The sequence below is a fragment of the Poeciliopsis prolifica genome, unplaced genomic scaffold (assembly GCF_027474105.1).
Source record: "Poeciliopsis prolifica strain line A6 unplaced genomic scaffold, Auburn_PproV2 SCAFFOLD052, whole genome shotgun sequence".
Classification (NCBI taxonomy): Eukaryota; Metazoa; Chordata; class Actinopteri; order Cyprinodontiformes; family Poeciliidae; genus Poeciliopsis; species Poeciliopsis prolifica.
This window is the reverse complement of record NW_026562427.1, coordinates 2,556,174-2,580,728: the sequence shown is the minus strand read 5'-3', so window position 1 is coordinate 2,580,728 and position 24,555 is coordinate 2,556,174. Positions and strand designations below refer to the sequence as shown.

Below are 24,555 nucleotides of genomic sequence, written 5' to 3'. Positions count from 1 at the left end.
GAGGGCGCGCTTTGATTTGTCTCCTGCGTTGCACGGAGTCGTGATCCATTTGAGATCTAGTGAGTCATTTCTCAGTACCACGGTGTCCTGTGCCTTCCACGTGGTGGTGAGTCACCCTCCACAGGGGAAAGAACATGTAGGACAGCTCCTGACTGACATGCATGATGAGCAGGTCCCATCTAAGAAATACTTTGCCATAAAGAGCAGAGCAATTCAGAAAAACAACAAAAAACTCACAATGTTGCCACCAAAGGAAATTGATTTTGTCCTCACAAAAACAAGCCTGTAAATAAATAACATCCCTCAGATATGAACTGCAATAAAAAGAATGAGAACCACCAGAATGCTTTTTATTTCAATTTATTTATCTTTAAAGAACCAATACGAATCGGGGGGGATGTCTTCAAAATGGGTACAATGATGGAAGAAAAAAAAAAAAAAAAAAAAAAACAGACAAAGAAATTAAAAAACTGACCATTTTCCATTCTCCTCCACCCCATCTGTCAAACCAGATCCTGGGCTCAGTGAGTGAGCTGAAATCTGCATATTTGTTTGGAAAATCTTGTATCCCCCTCTCCCCCTCCTCCCCTCAGCCCTCACCTCCCCATTTGGTAAAATGAATGACAGCTGGAGGAGTACCAGCTGGAGCAGCTCTTATTTCCTGTCTGAAAGGTCTGCGTACATGTAAAATGTGTGAGGAATGCTCAGCAGGGTCTGATGGGCTTATCTGAGGTGGACTGATTATTGCACTCCAACAAGACTTATAAGAAGAAGGAAAAAAAAAAAAAAAAAGTCATGGCTCTTACATAGTTACTTAAAAAAATAAGATAAAATAAGAAAAATTGGATAACAAAGTGTCCTTGCCCCTGCCAAACTCAACACTGCCACAGTTCTATTGCGAATAAATATGACATATTCAGACTCAGTGAGGCCCTAAACTGAAAGTGACTCGAAGCAAGTGAGGAGCGAAAAAAATTCAATAAAAAATACCAAAACAAAAACAAACAAAACATTACTGCATTTTCAGGGTGAACCTTTTGAGTTTTGTGCAAAAACAAAAAAACACAATCGAAATGTGTTCAAAGTTTAAAAATGCTTTTTTTTTTCTTTAACAAAAAAAGAAAAGAGGCCAAATAGCAATGAAAGGAAATAACAGAATCAAAACATTTCATCACCATGTATGTGTAAAAAAAAAAAAAATTCACATAATGGAAGGTAAAATATCCCATGATTACAACTAAAAGTGAGAAGAAGAAGAAACAAAAAGTAAAAAGACAAGTACAGGATGGACTCGAGTGGACAAAAAGAAAAATAAAAAAAGCATAAAATAAAATAAAATTCTGGCCCGTGGTTTGGTTGAGCTGTAGAACCGGGAGGCGGGCCCATCTGTGTGCTTTGACCTTCCATTCATTGGTTCGGCTGGTGGACTTCCCCAGATTTTGTTTGATCATTCGATTTCTCTCAGATCAACTAACCATGACTCAGTGTTTACAAATCATCACAACAATTACTGATAGCACTCTTTTTTTTTTGTTATTATCTCCTCTTTGTTGGAAGATTCCGAACTAGATGTGCATTGAAAGCAGACGCACAGACGGACGGCCTACTGCACGCAGCAGTTGTGGCCGTTATCTTTGAACCGCAGACGCATTTTGGGTCTGTATTTCTCGAGGTAAAGAAGCTGTTTGGAGTTGAAGGCTCCACGTCTCTTCCTACAGGAAAAGAAACAAACAAAAAAAAGAAAAACAGGAAAGAAGTTTTAGTTCTAAACTGGGAAAGCACACACTCAAACTCAGAGGAATTATTAACCTTTTAGAGTAATCCACTTCTTTGCTTATTGACCATTTCTCACTGACAACGAGGACAGAGGAGCAAGACCAACAATGTGTCTACAACTCATTAGCTCATCTCTACCAGATCAGCCACATGAAAAAGGTTCATTTTCCAACCATGCAGGGTTCTTTAAAGAGACAGTGGAGAATTTCTGGAATGAGGTTAATAAAAAAAAAGTAAAAAAAAAAAAAGCCAGTTTTGACTTATCTGCAGCAGATAACTTACTATCTTTAAAGGTATGAATTTCAACTGGTGAAACCTGGCAGCTAAAGCTTACAGCTAAACTTAAACAAGCATATTGTGCAGCACGTTTAAATTGTCAAAAGTCAAACATGTCAAAGTAGTTTATGCCAATGCTGTTGTATAACTTTAACCAATTATCATGTTTGTGTCGGATAGTAATTTACAGATAACCATTATTTTTACACAGAAAATTGATGTAGAAGGCTGCGCACTCCCAATAATCATCCAATGAAACAAAGTGTAAAAAGCAATACAATGTTAGCTTAAAAAGCTACAAATAATATTTAACAGATTTTTGGGGATGATTTGACCCTTTGCTACAGTTAGAGCATAAGTGTCATTAAAAATGGGCATTAATAAAAGTTTGAAATCTGTGTTGCAGAGACAGTGAAAGAGCAGGTAGGATACCGAAACAAGATGGCTTACTCTTTAGTAGAAGAATACTTTTGCAGGTTTGCAGTGAAGAGTGGGCAACTTTGGGCTAATGCCTTTCTCCATTAAATGCTAAGTTTTTAATACTTTTTAAACATGGACATTTTAATTGGAAAATGATATAGTTGGTGTCCAAGAACACATTTCATGTAGGAAGATTGCTAGTGGCACACCACCTACCTTCATTTGCTGTGAACATAATCAGTGGCCTCTTTGCAAAAATAGCCTCCTGATGTCATAAAATAAAGAGTGTTGGTGTAAACTGCTATGAAGTTCGTAAGGATTCAGTCATTTTAAGACTACAGAAGTCTTCTTTATTTCCAAAAAACTTACACAACCCATTAGCTGCAGCCTCCACAACCAGATAAGCTGGATTTATATCAATAAAGATGCAAATATACTCATCCACTGCTTATACCCTTTTAACCAAATCTCAGTCCATAAAGAAATAATTATGTTATGAGTTTGTAAAGCGCTAAGACTAGTACTCACTGCCTTATGAACTGCACGGCATCTTCATACTTCATTCCTCCCTCAATGAGGGCTAAGGCCACCAAGACTGGAGCTCTGAAAGGTAAAGGAATCCATATTAGTCTGGTTTAAGCGAGAACAGGGAGAACAAGAGATGAAATGCCAAGGTTCACAGGGCTCCTTGGTAATAAAACAGGGGGAGGAAGGTAAACCTGGGAAACAGGCCTGGGAAATCTACAGGGGTGTACAAGTTCACAGGCGCCCTACTGAGCCGCTGTACTAGTACTTTGTGATAAGTTACAGTAAAACAGCCAACTCCTCGCTCACCAGAGAGAAGATGGGATGAAAAAAAGTAAATAAATATAGCAGTTCCTTGGACGAGGTCAGATTTCAGCTCTAGCAGAGCATTTCCTTCGGCTACTTTTCTAGCTCAAATTCTGAGGAGCAGCGAATTAGAAAATTGAAAAGCAAAATGAAGTTCAAACAAAAATATCTCTCGACATGTTCTCTGTGCCAAACTCCCTCAGATGAGTTCTGCAAGTAAACTTCTACGAAAAAGACTGGTGGTGGTGGTTTCAGAAAATACCACTCTAACCAAGACTTGGAAAACGAAACCTCTGGAATGTCACAGCAATGCAAAAAGAAGAAAAAAGTAGGCCTAGAAGCTAGAGGGAGAACTGCTGGGTGTGCTGAGCACTTGTGGTCTGAGAAGACACTTTCGCACCAGTTCGCCCACATCATGTGCTTGTGCCTGCATTGTTTTCACACTTGTGCTATTCAACACGACTAAACTGCAATTCCCCGTCACACTGAGGTGCGATTGCAACGGGGCATAACTTCACATTACCCGTGCAACCTCGCTTTATGGCGAGCGAAAATCGAATTGCCTAATTTTGCAGTCACAGACAGAAAGTGTTGTAACTAATAACGGATTATCTAATCTGTTGACTTTATTTACAGAACCCTCAGGGAATAGGAGGAGAACACAACAGTTCAAGTTGCAAGATGAAACTCAGCACTGGGACAAAAGACAATCGGCTCAAGCTGTGTCATGTCTAGGGAAGAAGGAACAGGTGGCGAAGGGAAGAACGGAGGGTGAGAGGATGGCGAGACGACAGGAAGATTAGAACAAAAATAAAGAGTTGACTTCTCAGACGCTTAACAATTCTGAGCTTTCTGTAGTGGAGTGTGAACTCTGTGACCTCATCGAGCAGTCACTGTGTTACAGGGGGATTAAACAGAGCCTTGTCTGACCAATAAAAGTCCCACGACTGGACAACAAACCCTAAACGTGGAGGCGGGGCTACATCCAACAAGATTACATTAAAATATACTTGCGTATCAGAATGGCCAAGTCAAAGTCCAATTCTAACTTTAAATAGAAATCTAAAGCAAGATGTAAAAGCTGTTGTTCACAGATACACTTCTCCAAAAACATTCAAGCTCTTTTAATGTAAGGTTTCAAACATTTTCAGCGCCACACTTAGAACATAAAAATTCAATTTGAATAATGCTGTTTAACATGCAAAATAAAAGACAACCTTTAGTTATAGTATTATGGAGATCAATAAGTTACTGTACTAAAGGGGAATTTATTATGTTTCACCCAGAAAACTTTCAGACCCGGTGGTTGGGCGCTCAGCGGTCATTCATCCAGCGGCCCCGTCGTGTTTTTAAGTTCAAAAAATGTGTAAAGTTGACAAGAAAATATCACTTGACAATTGTGTAATATTGAAAGATTGGAGGATTATAACCTGAGCAACAACTATGAAGTCTTAAAATATCAAAACATTTTAAAAAAGACTTCACATTGCACTTTGACTTTCAAACTGCACCGTTTTGTAATGACCTCTTTCAAGGACTTTATCCAGGAATCAAGAAAATTCCAAACCTTGAAAAGAGCTAACTGAATTTGTCCCAGAAAACTCATCCCAGCTTTCTGGGATGAGAAAAATGTGTAGCAAAGAGCAAATTCACATAGGATTTAATTGGAGATTTGGCTGAAAAACGACAGACATTCGTACCTGCCCAGCCCTGCCACACAATGCACAGCGACGCAGCAGCCGGGTTGCTCTCGAAACTTGGTGTTAAGCAGCTTCAGCCAGTCGTCCACAATCTGCGTGGGAGGAGGGGCACCATCATCGAAGGGCCAGTCCTGGAGGCGAAAAGAGCAAATTGAAAACCAATCAACACGAATGACTGCAGAAGGCAGAGACAAACCCGGAAAAACGACGCTCACCAAGACTTGTATGCCCTCCTTCTCCACTGGAGCCTTATCGTAGGTGGCATCACAAACTCTCACCAACGTGTCTACCTCGAACTTTTTAAGCTCCTGACGAGACGACAAAAAAACGAGCTTTAAGTCGGAGACATTCATAACAAAAATGAATGCAGTCGATGAGCAATAAAGCCTCTCACCTCGGTAAACTTGTTGAGCGTAGCATTGGTGGGATTGTGGGTGATAAGGAACCTCATAGACTCATGTTTAATCTCGACTGCAGCAGGGCGGTTCATGTTGGCGAGACGGCTTGAAAAAACAATTACAATACTCATAAAATAAAAAGCGACTTTTGGCTCAGATGTACAGATTGCTATGAGGTTTGTGTGATCGGGGAAGGGTAGAATAAATTAAAAAAAGGACAAGACGTGAATAAGAATGGTCAGGAGAACAATAGGTCTTCACTGAGGGATGATGCACACAGAGAGAAAAAAAATAAACAAAACTAGTCCACAGTTTTCTGGGATGAGAAAAATGTAAATTGAAAGAAAATTGAAACAAAAATAGTAGTAGGGGAGGAGGAGGAGAAAAAAAAAAGAAAAAAAAAAAAAAAAAAGGATGAAACTATCCAAAAGTCATCCAATGAGTTTACCCCATTCAGGAGAGCTGGTTGTGATTGGCTGTTCAAGGAGAAAGTGGAAAGCAAATATTTTTCGTATTGGCAGGGCAGTCGGGCCAAGGACTACGCGATATCCCAGAGAGGAAGGGAGGCCTTTTGGAAAAAACTTCAGCAGTTCCTAAAGTGCTGGCAGTCAAGGAGGTTTCTGGGTAGCGTAGTCCCTCGAGGGGCGGCCGATTCACTTCTCCACTGAGGTGAGGTGCTGTGCCTGGCAGAATTCCCCGGTCACACACGCCATATAGGTACGGCTGAAGTCGACACAGAAAGCCTGCAGAGAGATTGGAAAGAGGATTCTTAAATTAAACATAATCACACTTTTAAAACAGATCAATTTAAATTAAAAAGGACGTGCACGTTTCTCACACTACAAAATATTAAAAGTTTTTCTGCAGAGCATGTCCACATGATCATCGAGTTGAAATCCTACTTAGTACCAGAAATGCAGAAATGCCATTGTCAGAATGTAATTACTGCTTGCTTATTAGACTGTGACCCACCATTGATACTTCACTTGTGACACTGATGAAGACACAGATTGTGTCGAAACGTTTGCACAATAAAGCCAGAAATGGATCATTGGGCTTAAATTCTGTCGCAAGTTTGTGCTGTGCATCAGCAGCAGCACTGTCCGTCAGAAGACGTGGAGAGTGTCAACTTTTTAATCAATATTTGCTGTGTTCAAAATCTGAGAGGTAAACAGTCATTTATGTCCTCCAACTGAGTCAGAACCTTATCTCCGTCAATAAAAGTCTAATAATTATCTGCTCCAGTTTACTAAACACAAACTGACTCAGAACAAAAACAACTCACTGTTTCTTACCTTTCATACCTCAGACCATGACCTTTGCCTAATATTTTTTTTAATAGAAAATAAATCCCCAACCACTGGCTTCCATTTCCCCCCTTTCTGATGCACAAAGCTTGCTTTTAGATCTTATAATGCCCAACTCAGTATACATCCAAAAACCAAACTAATTGATTCCTTTCCCTCGGCCAGCAGAAGATGCTTAAAGTACCGCAAAGTGCCTTAAATTAGAACAAATCCACGACCTTTAAACAACATATTTTATAAGCTGTATTCAGATGAACAAATATTGTCTAAAGTTTTGGTTGAGCATGACTGGGCCCAATACTTGTACTTCAGAGACTCAATTTTTTTTAATCTCTCCATAGAAAATGTAACAAAAGGCTATAAAAAGTAATTCAAAGTCTTGATTGGACTGTGCAAGCAGAAGTTGAATAGCTTTTAAATCACACAATCACCCTATCCTAATCAAATTCAATAATAATGGATTCAATTTTAAAAGTAACTAAAATGTTTACAATTATTTGTGAACTGTTTTTTTTTTGTAGCTCTAAAGCTTGATTAAATATAACAGTTTGATAAGTATTGAAATTTAGAGGTCAACAATGAACAATGTGTGCATCCCTCATCATAAGCAATATATTCAAGTCCTAATATATCTTATTATTCCATTAACTCCACAATAAATGGTAACACTCAAGGACAACGCAATGGCAATGTGGCCAAAAGTCTCCACTGTCACTGTCCGCACTAAAATGCAATAATGAGCACATCCATCCATTTCTAATCATCTTAAATGTAAACTTGAGTGACTAAAACCCTCAATAAAAAGGACACACCTAGCTAAATGCAGTGTAGGTGGCGTCTCATTGTTTGAAGGACACCACACACCCAGCATATCTGGGATGTCTAAACATGCAACAAATCATTTCCTCTTCCAGTAACCAAGACTGATCTAATTACATGATGTTTAAACAACAAAAAACAAGAGCAAAAGGTACACAGGGTTTCAGAAAGTCAAATTTAAGACTTTTTTTCTTATATGACTGAGTTAAATTTAAAGCCAAAAAGCTTACAAATGTAAAAAGGTACTTCAGGTATATCTAGTCTTGAAGACCAGAGTGTCATGCTTAAAAATTTGGGTTGTCAGCATCACTGGTGTAAACAAACATCGTCAAGGGAACTGACCATACATGTGTACCTACACATGATGTACAAAAGCTAGTTAGATAGGGGCATGGATAAACTAGCAGGCTGATTTACATTTTTATCCTAATGAACTTAAGACATTTTAAGGCCTTAATTTTATATTAAAAAAAATAAGACATTTCTGCATGTGCAGACAACCTGTTATATGCAGAAGAGTAATCGAGTTTTCTGGTCTTGACCTAAGCAACCTGCAGCACATTTTTGAGTCTGTAACATTGCTTTATTTAGCTGTGAAATTACAACACCTTTGGATTACAACACTTTGTAAATTCACCACCTGTCACCCAAATGGAAACTAATAATATGCACAGCAGGGCTGGCGCGCACACAGGCTTCAGAAGGCTCCGTCCCAGAACAGGTAATGTCTGGTCTGCAACTAGCTCGGGAGTTGCCAGTCAAACCGTTGCCAAGTCCTCGCCAGTCTAAAGCCAGCTGCCGCAAACTGGCTGGAACCGTCTCAGAGCGACATCACACGGAGGTGTGTGTGAGGGCCTGCGCAAAAGGAGGGGTTGCGGGGAGCTTGCTATCATGACTAGGTACACACAAGAGTGGGTGGTAGAAGGCTCAGACTTTATCACTGCATAGGTCATAGTCACAAGGTGAGGATTAAAGAGAGGGCAAAGATTCAACAAGAGCCAGAACTTCAGTCCCACGCTCCCTTTTTAATTCTTCAAAAATGACGAGACTTTGGTTCTGAATTATTGTTTCTCTCGCTTACGAGAGCAAAAACAAATTTCAATGCGTCTCAACTGAATCTGCTTCCCTTGTTGTAGGTTTTATAAAGAAGAAACAGCTCAAGGGATCCAGGAATATGATGCCATTCTTAGAAACCACAATAACGTTCTCATCTTTCCTCAACTCCCACCAATCTAGACTGCTGCATCTTATACACAGTCAGCTACCAACCAGAGTCAAAGGGACACATCTACCCACTCTAAATTCTACTATTCTGGTCTTCTCTCCCTCTTCTGTACTTGGCAACAGCCCTTTGAGAGTGCTATAAGGGCACTCTCAAAAACAGACTCGACTTTTTTCTTTCCCCCACTCCTTTCATTCTGTGACGGCCGAGATCCTCTGCGACGCCTTTAATTACCACCCTCGAGCTGCCAGAAACAGAACAGGAGGGTTGCATGCAGACAGCTGAAGAAGGAGGACTTGAAGGACTAAATGAACTTTTGATTCTTCAGAAATGGAGAGGAGTGTCAAAAGAAGGTGGCTGCTGGTCATTTTAAACAGTGAGACACAAAGATACGAGGAGATGAATAAACAGAAACTTGGCAAAACATTAACACAAGGACCAGACAGGGCTTCCACAATGACAGGTTATGTCAAAAAGTAAAAAAAAAAAGGCAAGGGATGGTTGACCAGATGCAAAAGTTATATTGTTTGGTTTGAAGACTTCAACAGCAGGGTTTAGAGACAAAAAACAACTTTGAATTGCCATTTGAATGTCACCATGAGTATAAATAAAAAAAAAAAGAAATTAGGGCTTTATTTGGGGGCAGGATTTACATTACGCCTAATGAAGTCTGAGCAGGGCTGAGCTTCTGCACTTCCCTTTTTGCTTGCCATCCACTTAACATGCTGATAAGCAAACAAAATTCATGCCGTTAACTGAAAATTTGCAACGATTCCAAAAATTGTTTATGCAACAACTTCTTAAAAAAAAAAAAAGTAACCAACACTATTTATAGACATTGGTTGCTCCAACATTTACATGTTTATTTCACTGATAAATATGAGCAAAGGCTCAAGATATACACTCTGAGTTAACCACCATGCCTTCATCTGCAGTCAACAAAGTTTCTTTAAATTGCATTTAATCCTGAAACAATACCACCCACTGAATTTTTCAGTTTTTACATTCCAGATTTCTGGATTTTCACCTGACTTGTTCTAGAAAAGAATGAATAAATGCAGAACAGGATAAGAAAATAAAAGTAAAAAAGGAATTTGACTTTAATGGGCCCTCAAAGTAGATAAACAAATTGGGTTGGGGGTGATTTCAAAAAGGAAGCAGGTAAAACTTGGCATCAAACCAAAGCAGCTGCTTGTAGGGCTGTCATGACTACATCGTCCGGAAGGCATGCAAATTACAGTTGACATTTGCAAACTGGTTCTGCGATCATGAACCGCTTCCAAGTAGTAAAAACGAGACGCACTTGCAATTGGTTTGTAGACGACAGAGCATGTTTAACCACACAGGAAACAAGATGTGATGCATAAATTGGCAGTCAGAGCTGCTGAGTGACAAGTCAGCCATCTTTGGTTGAGTTTATAGCAAATGAGTGATATTGGTATTTTATGTTTATCGGCTTAAACCAGTTTTTTTTTTGTTTTTTTGTTTTTAAATCAAAACCTTCGAAAGTTCTTTGTAATATTTGTTATGTAATTGACTCCCAATAAATGCCAGAGGAAAAAAAAAGTCTTCAAATTTTAGGGGTTGCAAACATTAAACATAAATTCAGAAAAATAAAAAAAAATAGTCGTGGGAAATCTGAATTGATTCAAAATGAAAAAACAATTCAAAGGTGTTCAAGTTGAACGTTTTTGCGAGTATTCAGCAAGTCGCATTATTCTTCCACTCGGATACCGTAGAAGGCCATCTTTGCACACTTTGTGCATTTTAAATAATTCTGACACATTTTTATTGAAGAAAATTCAGACAGCTACGCTAACCTGATGCTGCAAATTTATGCTACAGAATTTTATGCACATCTATTTATTTTTTCCTTTTTAAAGTAAATTTGAACCTTATAGACCGTTTTAAATTAATGTTCTGTTTGTTTATACTACATTTTCCTCTTCTCAGTCATAATTTAAACAGAATCTCTTAGCTTTTTTGCTAGACCAATTTGTTTCTGAATTTAATCACTCAACACTGAAAGATCCACATCTCTATCAGAAATCATCTCCTTGTTACAGTGCCTGTGTTAAAAAAAAAAGAGTGTTCAGTCCAAAAGCCTTTGCATTGGAAGTCCCTGCCATGTACACACACAGCTATATAAAAAAGAAATGCATAACAGTTGCTATTTTGTGCATGCCTGGCTGTGTACAAATATATATTCTAAATTGGGTAAAAGGTCACTATGTACATGCAGAGGCCCACACAGTGGGCTACTTTGTGCCCCATTCCCCCATCACGTGCTGTGGATGAGGCACAGCTAAAACTGAAAAAGAAAGGAAAGGCAAAATCCAATGATGTATAGTATGGAGTTTAAAAACAAAAACAACATAAAAGCTAACTAATTGCACACATCTTTTTAAGTGACAAAGGAGAAAGAACAGAAGGAGGCAGAATAAAAATGGTATTGAGCAGGGAGTTGTGGTACCACCTGATAAGAACAGCGGTATCTGAGAACAGAGAGGGACATGCAAACCAAAACATGCGATAAAAGAAGCAGGATAATGGGAATCAGGGCATGGGTATCCAACAGGTGCTGACTCATTGCTTTAGGTGGCCTCAATTGTAGAGAAATCTGAATAAAAAGTAGCATCTTACCGGGTTAAAAGTACATGTTATCCTTTATGAGGGACATTGTTACAGCGTTAATGTTTCAACAGATTAGAAGGCTGGGAGATCGAATTGATAGCAGCTGATTCAATTCAAAACCTTTCACTTTGTTTAGCACTTCGATGCAACATGACTCCGTAACTAACAAGGACAACGAGACCTTCTGTTGACACCTGATAGCACTCAGGTAGTCAATCGCCATGATTCTTGCAACAAGCACAACTTATACAGAAGTAGTGTAAACACACAGAAGCCGGCTCAAGGAATACATCTGCTACATGGACGAAAGGGTGTTTTACTAAAATTAGATCGCACAAACACACACGAGGTTAAGTATATGGTCAGACATTCACAGAAATTAGCAGGACCATGATGGCAAAACAGAGTTTTAGTAAACAGGAGTGTCTGAGGGCATTTCTTCCCCCCGCCCCCTTCTTGTGAGAGATGTTATATGCATCTCCGTCTGGTGGTTTGAGGCTGTGTGTCTCCTCGCTGATGTTTTGTCTGGAGCCAGACCGGGCACGGCCAGATTATGCCGCCTTGAAGCAGCCGGAGGCCTAATTTTCTGTTTCAGATCCTTGTCCATTGGCAGGAGGGGAGCTGAGCGACATGCATCACAGACGTGACATTTGGTGGTTCCCGTAAATTTGAAAGCAGCAGGATGCCTTCTGCACCCGATTAATTTTTATTCTGAACTTTCATAAAAAAAAAAAAAGTAAGTACCAATATCTATTGTGAAAAAAACAAAAAAAAAAAAATAAAGAAAAAAATGGAGAAAACAGAGATGGGTGGTGGCTGACAGTTTTAACACTCCGCAGACACCATTTGTAGGAGTAAAAGAGGAACAAAGTGTCAGACATAAACATCCCTTTGACCTCTCCAAGTACTAAATAAAATAACTGATATCTCTGGAAATGACAAGGAGTTCAAGAAAGTACAGTTACAAGAACGGGGCTGATCAATCTTTGACACCCAAGAGAGCAGGGACACAATAATAAGTTTGCAACATTAAACCAGACAAAATGGGGAACAAAAGACAAAAGAAAAGTCGATTGGACAGGATGGTTCGGCACCTCTTGCCTCCAACTGGGGCTGATTCAACCCAAACTTTCACAGCAGCTACGACTAATTCAAGTTTTGAAGAAAAAAAAAAGTGTAAGCAAAGTTCAAAGACCTCAATTTGAAGACCTCTCAAAACCAGTTTGCTTTTCCATTAGCCAGAACCATTAGATTAGTGTTTACTGCTGGTCCAACACAGGTTTCATTTCACTTGAACTCACCTGGATCCTCGAAGGAGAATGGCTTTTCAGAAAGGTGAAAAGCCATTCTTTTTGAAGTGTCCTTTCTGAAGTGTTTTGATTTAACATTTTGATGGGCATTTCTGAGACCCTTAGAAAAATGGATTGGCAAGTTTGCCATTTCTAACATTTCAAAATGACAGAAATAGCTGCTGCATTGCTCCTCTCCTCTCCTTAGAAGCTTCCCCCCAATCAGAAGCATTAACAAGGTGTTTGCAGTGGGAATTTTAAAAAGTTTTGTTTTTCCACCATTCACAACAAATGATCGCTCTTAGCTTTAGAAAGCAAACTGACATGACTGAAATCCAGTTATTAGAAATGTCAAACGATCCAAGAATATCAATCCAATCATGTAGACAAATTAAGACTCCATTAAACGTCACTGTAGTAATATATGGAAAATCTGGTCAGAATGCCACTTTGTGAAAATGGGAATTTTCAGGAATGTCCGAAAATAAATGCATAAAAATAAATGTTGCGCATGTTTTAAACCATAACTTTAGATTATGCAGTTTGAATCCTATATACTATAATGCCTGATTTATAGTGAAAATTATTCAAATAAATATCACTGTTAACAGTTGATACACAGCAAGGAACACGTCTGACTGCTGTTCCTAAACTTGTATTCAAGAATATCCAAAATATAATGATGAAGGTAAATACACAATGTTCCTTAGAAGACAAAGAACACAAAAAAATGCAGGATGTTCTTGATTTTGATAGTCAATGATAGTCTTTAGGCAACACTGATCTAGATAAAAGTATTAAAATCCCTAACTAGCAATAATCAGCCAAGATAGCAGTTACTAATGAGAGAAATTGTGTGTACCTTACTTGTAAATGATGAAACAGACAAGTTTATTGATCATAAAATACCCAAGATTCAAGTTCTCCCCCCTCTTTTGTTTCTACAATTTCATATTGGCAGCAAATGAGTTCTGGGGACGTTCTGCGGTGACACACACATGCACACTACATGACAGTTGTTTACCGATAGAGTAATAAAGTATTCTTGAAAAACACATACTAACTTTTTTTTTAGCTCAACGTTCACACTTATGGTATGAATTTTCTCAAGAGGGGTCAAGCTGCAGACCCAGAGGAAAATCTCTGCTGGAGCTTAGAGAGTTTTTTCCTCTTCTGTTATGCAAATAACCACCTTCTTTTTAATATGAAATATGCAAGAGCTGACTATGGTTTCGCATTTGGTAAGAACTCATAATAAAGATAGTTTTGGTTTTTCAGGAGTCTTCAAGAAGCAAAGACTTCACATCTAAGGTCAACCATGTCTAAATGGCATCTAATTTACTTCATGTACTACTTATGAAATATTGTCTATGGATGGAGCATATGTTATTAGCATATCGTCCATTACAGTAACTGACTTTGTTCCGACATAGTAAAATGCAGAACAATGACGCAGCTCAAAATTTCTTTCCATCTGGTCTATGACTGCTGCTTGTTTTAAACAGCTCAATAAGTAATGTCTAGCAGCTCTTCTTTAAACTCACTGAAAAAAAGTTTTTTTTTTTTTAAACAAATCAAAAATACAAAGAAATGCCTAAAGTTTTGTGGATATTAGGTCTTTTCAATGGTGAGGATCACACCAGCCTTGAGACTAAATATTTTGCAACTAAACACTTTAGCTCCTTTCAGGAATATTCCTGCTATTCCGCCAGATTTTCTCAGCAGCGACAGCTGGTGTTCAGGAGGAGGATTGCAGTTATAGTACAACACCTCCACAAAAAGTCGAAACAATAATACTTTTTTGACAAATCTTAGGAAAGTCTTACTAACCATTTGAATAAACAGAATTTAAACTGATTCCCAGGACTACCAGTGTTACTCTTGTTGAAAATGTCCAGGTTTAAAGACAACTGGAAATACTACATGTGTGACATAATTTAAAAAATGTATGGTTTATCAAAAATGAAAAAAAAAGGAAATACCCCAAGAATATGGAGTTGAATAGTGCATGTGGTTGTAAACCAGTTGTGTAGGAATTCAGCACATGACAAACACCCTGCTATTCATCATGCTGGAAAGAATACAAAAGTCAAACACAAAAACCAAAAGGAAAAGACAAAAGTACTATAAGCAGCTCTAGTTAAACCTCTCCTTTTTTAGTTTCACCAGTTTATCTAGTGTAACAAGCACAACACTCGAATCCCCAGGCATGCCCAGACAGGCCAGCATTGAAAGATTGAGGCGTATATACAAAATTTAGCTCCGGCGATCCCAGACTGTTGCTGTGCCTCTCACGACCTGCCCTCTCTTGGGGATTTGCAAACAGCAGGCTCGGCAGAAAGTGATACGTCAAGGCAGTGGATGCTGCGTGACTACGTGTTTTGTTGACGGAATTCTGCCACTTTTCCAGGAACGGATGTGGGAAGCACTAGAACATGTCCCTTCAGAAGGTTTCCAAGAACAGAATCTTTGTTCGCCTTAAAAGATAATTAAAGAGAGAGAAAGAAATTGTGCAATGTTCCACTTCAATGGTCCTTTTTGTTGTTGTATATAAAAACTTAGCACACCCCTAACCTTTAGATCAGAGTGCTTGAACTGTTTCCTAAAAGATGGTTTTCAGGCAGTGCCAGGGTCTTGTCAAACACTCTTCACCCTCTTTCCAAACTTTTATGAATACCAACTTTTGTCGCAGTATGTCATGTCTTATTGATGATAAATTTCACTACTTAATGAGCTTGTTATTCAATTTGAATGTCGCAATCTAAAGTGTGGTTGAATTGTTTCAACACTGCTTTTTCGAAGTCACAGAAATGTCTCCCAATCTTCCATTAACCATGTAGCATTTATCCAAAGAAGACCAAGCGTGGAAAAAAAATCTTTAATACACAAAAAAAGAAAAGGAATCCATTTGCTAATAATTCATCCAATCTATTTGCTAATAATTCATATCTGGAGTCTGCCAGATCTGTAGAAGTATGCATGTTAAAAAGTCACAACAGGCAAAGACAAGCTAAGTCACAACACCACTAAATGTAGTAATACTCAGTGCAACCAGCTGGACAGGAAATATCAAAGCAAAGAGCATGAATGTGGTTGTGAAAGTATATAGCTCAAAAACATGACTCACATTGCAATATGACAATAGAGGCCAACAAGAAATGTGAGGAATAAACTTTCACAATTGACTGTACCAAAAATAAGCTTCTTTTGCAGTCACTTTGTGGGTAGGTATTGTTTAAGAAACGTCTAAAATTAGATCAATATGCAGAATGGTTCAAACTGCACACAACAATCTTACAAAAAGATACAAAACTAGTAACAAGTATTGCTTTCTGTGACAGCAGAAATGTTTAGAATATTTATTCATCAGTGGAACAAGAAATTAAATTCCCTTCAAGAGCAGATCATAAAGAAAGTCTCTTAATTCACCTCAAGCCAACTTGGTATTGTAAATTTAGTTGATTACTGTACTACAATACAGAAATAGAGGACTATTGTAAGAAAAAGAGTTCATATTAAGGATTCAGCATAACATGGGTGAGCTAGTGTGGCAATACTTTCAGAGCTCAAGCAAGGTTTGCTTGGGACTCCCATGGGTCAAGATGTCTAAACTAATAGCCCTAAAATTACCCTCAGGCCAAATAAGTTCAGCTTCAATATAAGGAGGTATCACCTCTGGTAAATAATGGAGTTTCCCAAGGAACTGAGGCAGGCAGGCAAAGACAAGCTAATTTTTTTATTTTATTTATTTTTTTACAGAAAAGGCAAGAGTTTCACTTATCCTGTGATATTCTGGTTCTATTTAGTGTCTGGTCTCAAGATAACCAGGTCCGCATGACCTAAGGAAAATCTAAAAGCAATAATAAGTAAGTTCATGATGTCGGTGGCGATAGGGTTCTTCTCTCATTTTGTTACACTGTGACCCATAACATTGCAAGTAATATTTTTGACCCATGTGAGTATCTGCTGCTGAATGAGACTCTGTCCACCTGTCCAATTATTACATAAGCATTCACAATGCAAGTTCATAATACTTGTAATATATTAGCCAATAATTATTGCACTCCAGTTCTTTGCAATATGACATGCACAAACTGACATTGCGTTGGCGATATAGTTGCACCAGGTTCAACACAGCGGAATGTGGAAGGTCCAGAGACAAAGTCTGCATTTGCAACTTTTTGGGGAACTAAAAGCGAAATGTCAAACAGTAAAAAGTGCAGTTTTGTGAGCAAACTGAGCTTTCTACCCAATGACAGAAGAGAGGATACGTGCCATTTCAGTAGATGTAATCAAAATGTGGCCAGCCCGATATGGAAAGATTGCACGTTCAACCAATGGTTTGCAAAAGCAGTACATTTTAATTAAATTTAAAGTGCTACAATTTGGCGTTTGAAAATGGTCTATTCCTGTTTTGCTTGCAGTTTCTACAGACAGACATCAGCATGTCTATTTTCAAATGCACAATATTTAGCAGTAATTTGTTTTGAGCTGTTCTATGTTAGATCTCCTATTTACTGGTAGCTTAATATAAATTTGGTGGTTGCAAACCTCAAATTTCCATAAAGAAAAATCATCTTAGTGTCACATATTCACTTAAATCTATTTTTTTTCTCCTTTTTTTTATAATTGGCACTTAAAATCTAAGGATTTATACAATATCTTCCAAATGACAATCTAAATGATTGGGATTTAAACTATTTGCTGTGTTTATGTTATGATAAACTGGGCATGCTGACTATCCCCTGTTCAGCACAACAGGTTGCCTTGCTGTATTCCCAGAGGACAGAAGCTAATATTCAGTTGGAGTGCTTGTTGTTCTGGCTCTGTGTGTCCCTATAAGCTAGAAACAAGAGGTGGGGGAATTATTAGGGGTAGGGGAGATATGGAAATCCCCTCATTACTCCTATGAAAAAAACACCCAGCATACATGTACTTTGCATGGTTAGGGCCACTTATCATATCGCTTTACAGCCTCTGAGTGAGCATAGATAAACAATGCAATGATCAAAGCCTTATGATAGTGCTTAGAGGGTGGGCAAGGGCAGAGAAAATGGCTTACAGAAGGGAACAGAAATGTAAAGTATCAGAACAAGCGCCAAACAATCAAAGCTGTCCTTTTTGTCTTAGTTTTTCCATTAAATTAAACCAAATCTACCAAAAGAATCAAATGACCCATGGGACAAAAAAATAAAACTCTAAATTATTTCTAAATACACTAGGAAAATTTAACAAGTCTAAGGGGTAGTAGCACTGCTGTTCCAGCCAAAAATGTGCTTTGGCAATCTAGCCAAGGCTCAAAAACAGACACTTTTACGAATGATAAATTTTTTCAACTTATGAAAAGAAGCACATTTGTTGCTTTTGCTGCATATGTCTGTCACCATTTTGAATCCATGTTGGAAACTCTTCTGTTGATGCAAGAAAGAAAATAGTTCTCGAGTTGCCCCAGCTGACTAATAAAGACGCTGTTTTCCGTCTGCTCGTCAGCTGGCGGAAAACAACCAAAAAGTCTCCATTTACTTTTGCAACTTTGTGTGACATCATTTGGGGAACCAGATAGGAAAAAGGCAATTTGCAAGTACCATAAGATAAGGCTGTATATGTGGTGCACTAACCCAACTCATTGCTTACCATCAGCACTAAAGTAAAGAACCATTTTAATTGTCTCAATTTATGCAATACAGCATTTCTCCGATTTACCAAACTAAAAAAAGTGCATCAACAGTTTGTTCATGAATCCTTCAGGCCACAAGTGTGTTTATAGTTTTGAAACCAAGTATAAAGTTTTTTTTTCTTCAGATACATATATGGTCAACCACACTGACCCATGATTATGATCAAGCTAAAAAAAATAAAAAATGTTCCAATTCCATCATGTGCTTCTGGTTTTAGTGGTGGATCAGGTTTATGTGCTGCCTTTAGTCCCAGAAGAAATGTTTACAAACTTAAAATCATTGATATTTTAAGATGGAATGAAAGTATTAGGGTAAAACAAATAAAATGCCACTAACTTGTGATACCCTTAGTAGTTTTACTGCAAAATGCATTTTAAAAAGTTTCATGTAAACCAGAAAACGGTTGATAATTCGTTCTTGGCATTTTGTTGGCATACATGCCCTCTCCTGTTGCTAAAGTGTTAAACTGGGTATTTTTCCTCTAGACATTTGGAATGAGCAAATGTTACATAATGACTTCCACACAAACTGCAATGAGCAGGTTAGTTGGAGCATCCATAGCCAATGCTCAAAGTCCAAACTGCTGCATGAAGTTGTCTGAACAAACCATTAACTTGTTAGTTTATCGTTTAACAGTTAAAAAGATGGTTATTGTTTAATTGTCTGGACTGTGGATTAGTCTAAATATTATTGATATGCATGTGATGAAACCAGAGAGATGTACTACAGCAGGATGTGAAGGTGAGCCACTAAAATAAAGGTCTACTTTATAAAAGAATGCCAACACTGACAGAAACAAGAGAACGCCTGCACAAATATTTACCAAGAGGTTTGGTCCCACTGCAACATCAATTCTGCTGACATTTGGAAGCAAAAGCTGCGTACGGAGAGCTGCATCAGGACTCGCCTGTTGCTGTATCAACAATTATCTCTGTGGTAGCAACAAGTGCTTCTACAGGGAATTCTGATGTTCTTTGTGAAGAGATCTGAACAAAGGCAACATCTTTAAACATTCATATATTTGAGACTAGCAAGAGACTGGACATTCAGCATTAAACCTAAATGTTTGAAAATGGACAGCAAGGGCCGTCTGTTGGAATGGCAACTTTTTTTAATAGGGAAAATACACTTAATTATACAATCACAGCTACTGGGTACAAATCCCTTCTGTTCTGAGATTATGTTCGTGAAGACCATGCAAGTTTAGAGTCATTCGGGGAGAAGCTGTCGGTCAGTTTAAGTGTTTGATAAGCTTCTTAAGAGGGAGAACAAAAAACAGCTGCAGCATGAGGCAAATTAATGCCTAGGTAATAAGAGAAATACAGCAAGATTGACGTTTACATGTCTGCCAGCACTTTGGACGAAAACTGATTTTGAATCAATGCATCAGCTTCATATAAAAAGCTGACCAGAATAATTGAGATAGAAAAGTGTTAAAAGATAAAAGCCACAAACACGAGTTAACCCAAAGCAAGGGTCAAGTCTTACCTGTTGCTGTAGTTTCAGCAGGCAACACCACACCAGCAGCATTTACATGAGGTGTTAGTCTGACAGACAGTCCCAACGAGTCTGTGTCTTTGCTTTATCCGAATGCTACGGCAACAACTGTAAACGAATACCGTGCCTAACACAGCATGACTCATTAACAGATACGTTACGCAGGAAAACTGAAAAGACATACACCGAGTGATGCGCTGCTATATAAAAGTTGAGACCATCCAAATGGTCAAAAAAAAGAGATTAATTCCCTGCTGCTTGCCTGGTGAGAAGTGATCACAACTTCAACGCACAAGAATAACCCTTAACGAAGCCAAAATTGTATCGTGTAAAGGGTTTTTTTTTTTAAGAAAAAAAATGAAAAGAACAATTTCAGACAACTAAGTTAAGCCAGTCAATATTGAGCAGGCCTTCTCCTCCCTACCTTCAACACTCGCAGGATCCCCGTGGCTAGATGGGCTTAACGCCAGCAGGCAACAACACAGGTGGTGTTCTCCCCCAGTAACCCGCTTTGACAAGTTGGCATCGCGTTACAGTACATGGGGTTCGCCTTTCAGTTACGGTAACCAAGGCTGAGAACTTCCCCTCCTGCCACAGTGCATTTCTACACTTATAAACACTACCCTTTTATTCCTGTAACGTAGTACGCATGAAACACGACAGTTTTTTCTTCGTATGACTTGAGCAGTTGCTCTTAAGTTAAAAGCATGTCGTTGTTTTTTGTTCGTTTGTTTTGTTTACTTTTATTTGAAAGCAAGACTCCCCTGGAGTTGGGCAATAAGATAAGACCACTGCACATTAAGAAGTTACCCGGAAGCCTCAGAAATAACTCTAGAGGCTTAAGTTAAGCAACCCGGAACTCTGATCAGCAACTATAAATATACCAATGATTTAGCCTCAGTGGTTAGACTTTATAACTTTAGTAAAGTCACTACAAACTAAGAAAAATTGGAATTTAATTGAATCAAATTGTGTTAAAACAGCTTTTCCATTTGTTCACGTCTGTAGCAGAGCAGACTGTACTGTGGTCAGGATTCAGCCCATTATTGTAAAGTGATAACATAATTATATCACAGAGATTACACTCTGAAACACTTCAAATCACTCTAAAAAGTCAGGAAATGTACAGACCTTTAGGAGCTAAATCTTGCACTCTGTGTCCTAAAGATAAATTAACCAAATAAGCATTGCAGTGCGCTTCACTCCCTTCAGTCTAAAGTTGGTTAATACTCAATGCTGAGGAACTAAGTTAGATTTGACATTGACAGGAGGAGTACTCACTTAGTCAGCCTCTATTAATCTATTTAAATCCAAGAAAAATAAAACACTGATTTTCATTTTGAGTTTTAAACAACTATTCCATCAGAATTTCAAGTAAAATATGAGTCTCCAACTGAGTTAAAGTGGGAGATGACAGAAACAAAATGCTGAGAAATGTTTGACATCCATTCTCAAATAAACCAGACCTTGACATTTGTGTCGAGGTACATCCACAAAGTCCCATCACTTTGTTTCTCATCACAAGCCAAATCACATGGGATTCCCTCTAGCTCAAAGTCTCATTCACCACATCCATTTGTAAGCATATAACTTGCAGTGTGAGACCATATGACTGCTAGGTGTGATCTTGGGGAGTGAATTCAAGGAAGACACTGTCTAGACTGGCCAGTGCATCATGCGCCAATTAGATTCAAGATGAAAGCCAGCTCGCCAGCAGGAATGACCTGCGTATGTGTTGAAGCATGAGTCATGTATAAAGAGTTGATGTGGCATCACTCAAATTGTCAGGTATTCTGGTCTTTTGTGAAACAAACCCTTGAATTAGTTGCTACAATTAGACACCATCAGGATAATCTTTGTGTCAAAAAAAAAGCTCTTTATATCCCAGATTTCTAGACCTCACCCTCTATTGCCACTACAAGCTAAGTGGGTCACCTTGCTGTGGCTCACTCATAAGCAGGAATGTATAATTAGCTTACCTGTTACTCATTCACTTATCCACCCACGTTGGCAGGAATGTTTAGGGCGTCAATATCGTATCACCCTCTCATTGAAATGTACTACCAGCACCGAAACCGGAATCACTGAGCAGCCTTAAATCAAAAACCAGTGAGGCATGGGAATTTGCAGTGGCCTTTAGTGTCACAGCTGCTCAAGTCAACTTCCTCCCCCAACTGCATTTCCTCATTTCACTTCAGCCCACAAAAGCTAAAATGCAGGGGTGCTTTCTGTTTCATGAAACACCAGATAGGATAAATTACAGACCCGTCCAACCTCGATTGTAGCAGCAATTTATGCATCAAAGTAAATTACTGGTGGAAATACTAGGGCTGTGTGTGTAAACTGTTCGACAAGGTGTCAGTTCGGCTGATTTGTGAGGGGAACGGGTATGTTTCTATCAGCGAGTCTGTTTTGTAACAGTCGTTGGATTTCCCCGTTAGAGGACTCTGCTATCTCTGTCAGACCTGCTTATTTGCTATTGTGGAATTTCAGCTTCTGAAATCCACATTTATAGCGCACATACATTTAGAATTTACTGCATTGTCCATGAAGTTCATGTTGGGATACAGCACAGTACAGTCAGAACTTTTGGAATAAAATCACAAAACAACTCAAGTATGTCCTGAAGTGTTATTAATCCCTAAACTATAGCAGAGTGCAAGCAATAGGCATGTTTAAGTAAATGCATAGATGATTCTTTTATTACGTTTTACTGAATAGTGCATATAATAAAACTAAATCTCTACACAGATATTTTGAGTGTAAATTGATGACATGAAAATGCCCAGAACTTTGGATTTTCTGTATTATTTGAAAAGTCTCAACTAACAGAGCAAGTTTAAATGGTGGCCTGGATCACAGCATCGAACAAATAGGTCAACCACACAATTGAGTCAACATTTGCCACTCAGGGTGGAACCGGCTAACTCAGTCGCCTTAAAACTATTGCCTGTTCTTGGCCATCTGGGAGCCAAGGCTGTTCTACCAAGACTACTGACGTTACTCTGTAAAAGAACTAAATCCCAGGACGCAAGATGACCACCACTTGCTATAAACGAGAATGTCGTAATAGTACATCTGCGGTCAATGCTACACTTGAAGCAACTGCAAAAAACGTTAACAGATGGTTAAAGACGAACTAGGTCGTACAACACGATTTGCTAAGCTTGAGCTGTTTCGCAAGCTCAATGTACAATTAAAGGTATCATTAACCGCCAATGTGACACAACGTGTAATATTTAGCTTTGACAAAATAAAAAAAAGCATCTTCGAAACGTTCACGGTGAACTTTCTTGCCGACATTTCAATAAAACCCGTTCGAAATGTTCCGTTTTTGTCTGTGAAATGGCAGTGGTGACAATAGCACGCTAATACCGCTACATTAGCTAGCAGGTTAGCTGAACTCCGCATTTTGCCGTCACCACTAGCAACGTTCAATCTGAGAAAGTCTTAACTTAAGACTTTTCCCAGATGTAGACTCCATCACACTGAGGTAATACACAAACTTGTAACATTTCCTTGCCTCGTAACACATCTTACTGTGTAAAAAGCGGCGAGAGTCGTGGCTGTCTAAGCTATGAAGCTAGGCTAACATAGTGGTTCGCCTTATCAGGCGAGCCCTCATGCAACTTACTGCGGCTGCCATGTACCGTGGAAACCTTCTTATCATGTAACATCCCACTTCTAATTAGCCATACAAAAAAATGGAAACCCAATGTTCGTAATTTGTTCAGTGAATACTTACAAGGATCAGGCTGAACATTGAAATCCCGTAACTACCCCGGAGAAAGTGGAGGGAGAGAAAACACCGCTGTCAGGTCGCCTTTTTGTTCCTCTTCAATGTAGCACCCTCAATTCTCGTTGGAAGTCGGGCTATGATGGAGGGGAGGAGCCTCCCGACACCTTTGCGGACCGTCGGAAATTGTATGACGAATGACACGAACTAGAAGGTACAACAAGGCAATTTCAGAGCTAGGTGCACATTCCTGCTGGGCACATACGAATTGCGTGAAGTATGGGAAGCCATTAAATGCTTTTTATTGGATGTTGTTTTGACAGCTATTTCAGATGCATCCTTTGTAAACACAAAAAAAGTAGAATGTATAGCTTCCTTTAGACGAATTAATACCTATTACATTAATGATAACAGAAAAAAGGCAACTATTAAAAATCAGTAAAAGTTACATTTATTATAAAAACGTCAAATGAAAAAAAATATATATTCTTAATTTTGTTATGTTGTAAAACATAAAATGTCAAATGATCACTTATTAAGGACACACTGTATTTTTACACATCCAAATTAAGACCCAGTACAAATATTTATCATAGCATTTATGAGCGACAAGAGAAAAAAATATCTATTACCATTATCTAGTATAAAATATAGCAATCTGTTCAACACTGGCGTTTATTGAAAATTCAGCTTTTCTTTTCTCCAAATCTGTTCTTTATGATGAATTAACTTTAATATTTCATAAGCATCTTCAAAATTGATATGACGGTTTTGAATTTGAACCTGTAACAAAATAGGTAACTAACCGAATACAACTTTTGAAAAATGCTTTTCATCTCCCACCCTCCACTCACTGAAACAAAACAAAGATGAAAGCCGATTGTTACATTAGTTTGCCGGAATCATCCAAACGCAACACGGAGAGTTGCGTCAGTAAGACGTAAGAGGAATCCGGGTGAGTAATGACAGCTC

At 38.5% G+C, this 24,555-nt stretch overlaps 1 protein-coding gene across 2 annotated transcripts; it reads right to left on the bottom strand.

The window, feature by feature from the left end:
* Positions 1-1,504: 1,504 nt before the first annotated feature.
* ptp4a2b (protein tyrosine phosphatase 4A2b) lies at positions 1,505-23,731 on the bottom strand. Of its 2 annotated transcripts, XM_055058820.1 has the most exons (7): positions 23,593-23,731; positions 5,850-6,144; positions 5,398-5,506; positions 5,219-5,311; positions 5,004-5,134; positions 3,001-3,075; positions 1,505-1,712 (listed from the first exon to the last, which is right to left on the bottom strand). In XM_055058820.1, the coding sequence occupies exons 2-7, from the start codon at positions 5,852-5,854 to the stop codon at positions 1,604-1,606; spliced, it is 522 nt and encodes a 173-aa protein (XP_054914795.1). In that variant the 5' UTR covers positions 5,855-6,144; positions 23,593-23,731; the 3' UTR covers positions 1,505-1,603. The 2 variants fall into 2 exon arrangements, with proteins under 2 accessions (XP_054914795.1, XP_054914793.1); XM_055058818.1 differs by lacking the exons at positions 5,850-6,144; positions 23,593-23,731 and having other exon boundaries at positions 5,398-5,810.
* Positions 23,732-24,555: the final 824 nt, after the last annotated feature.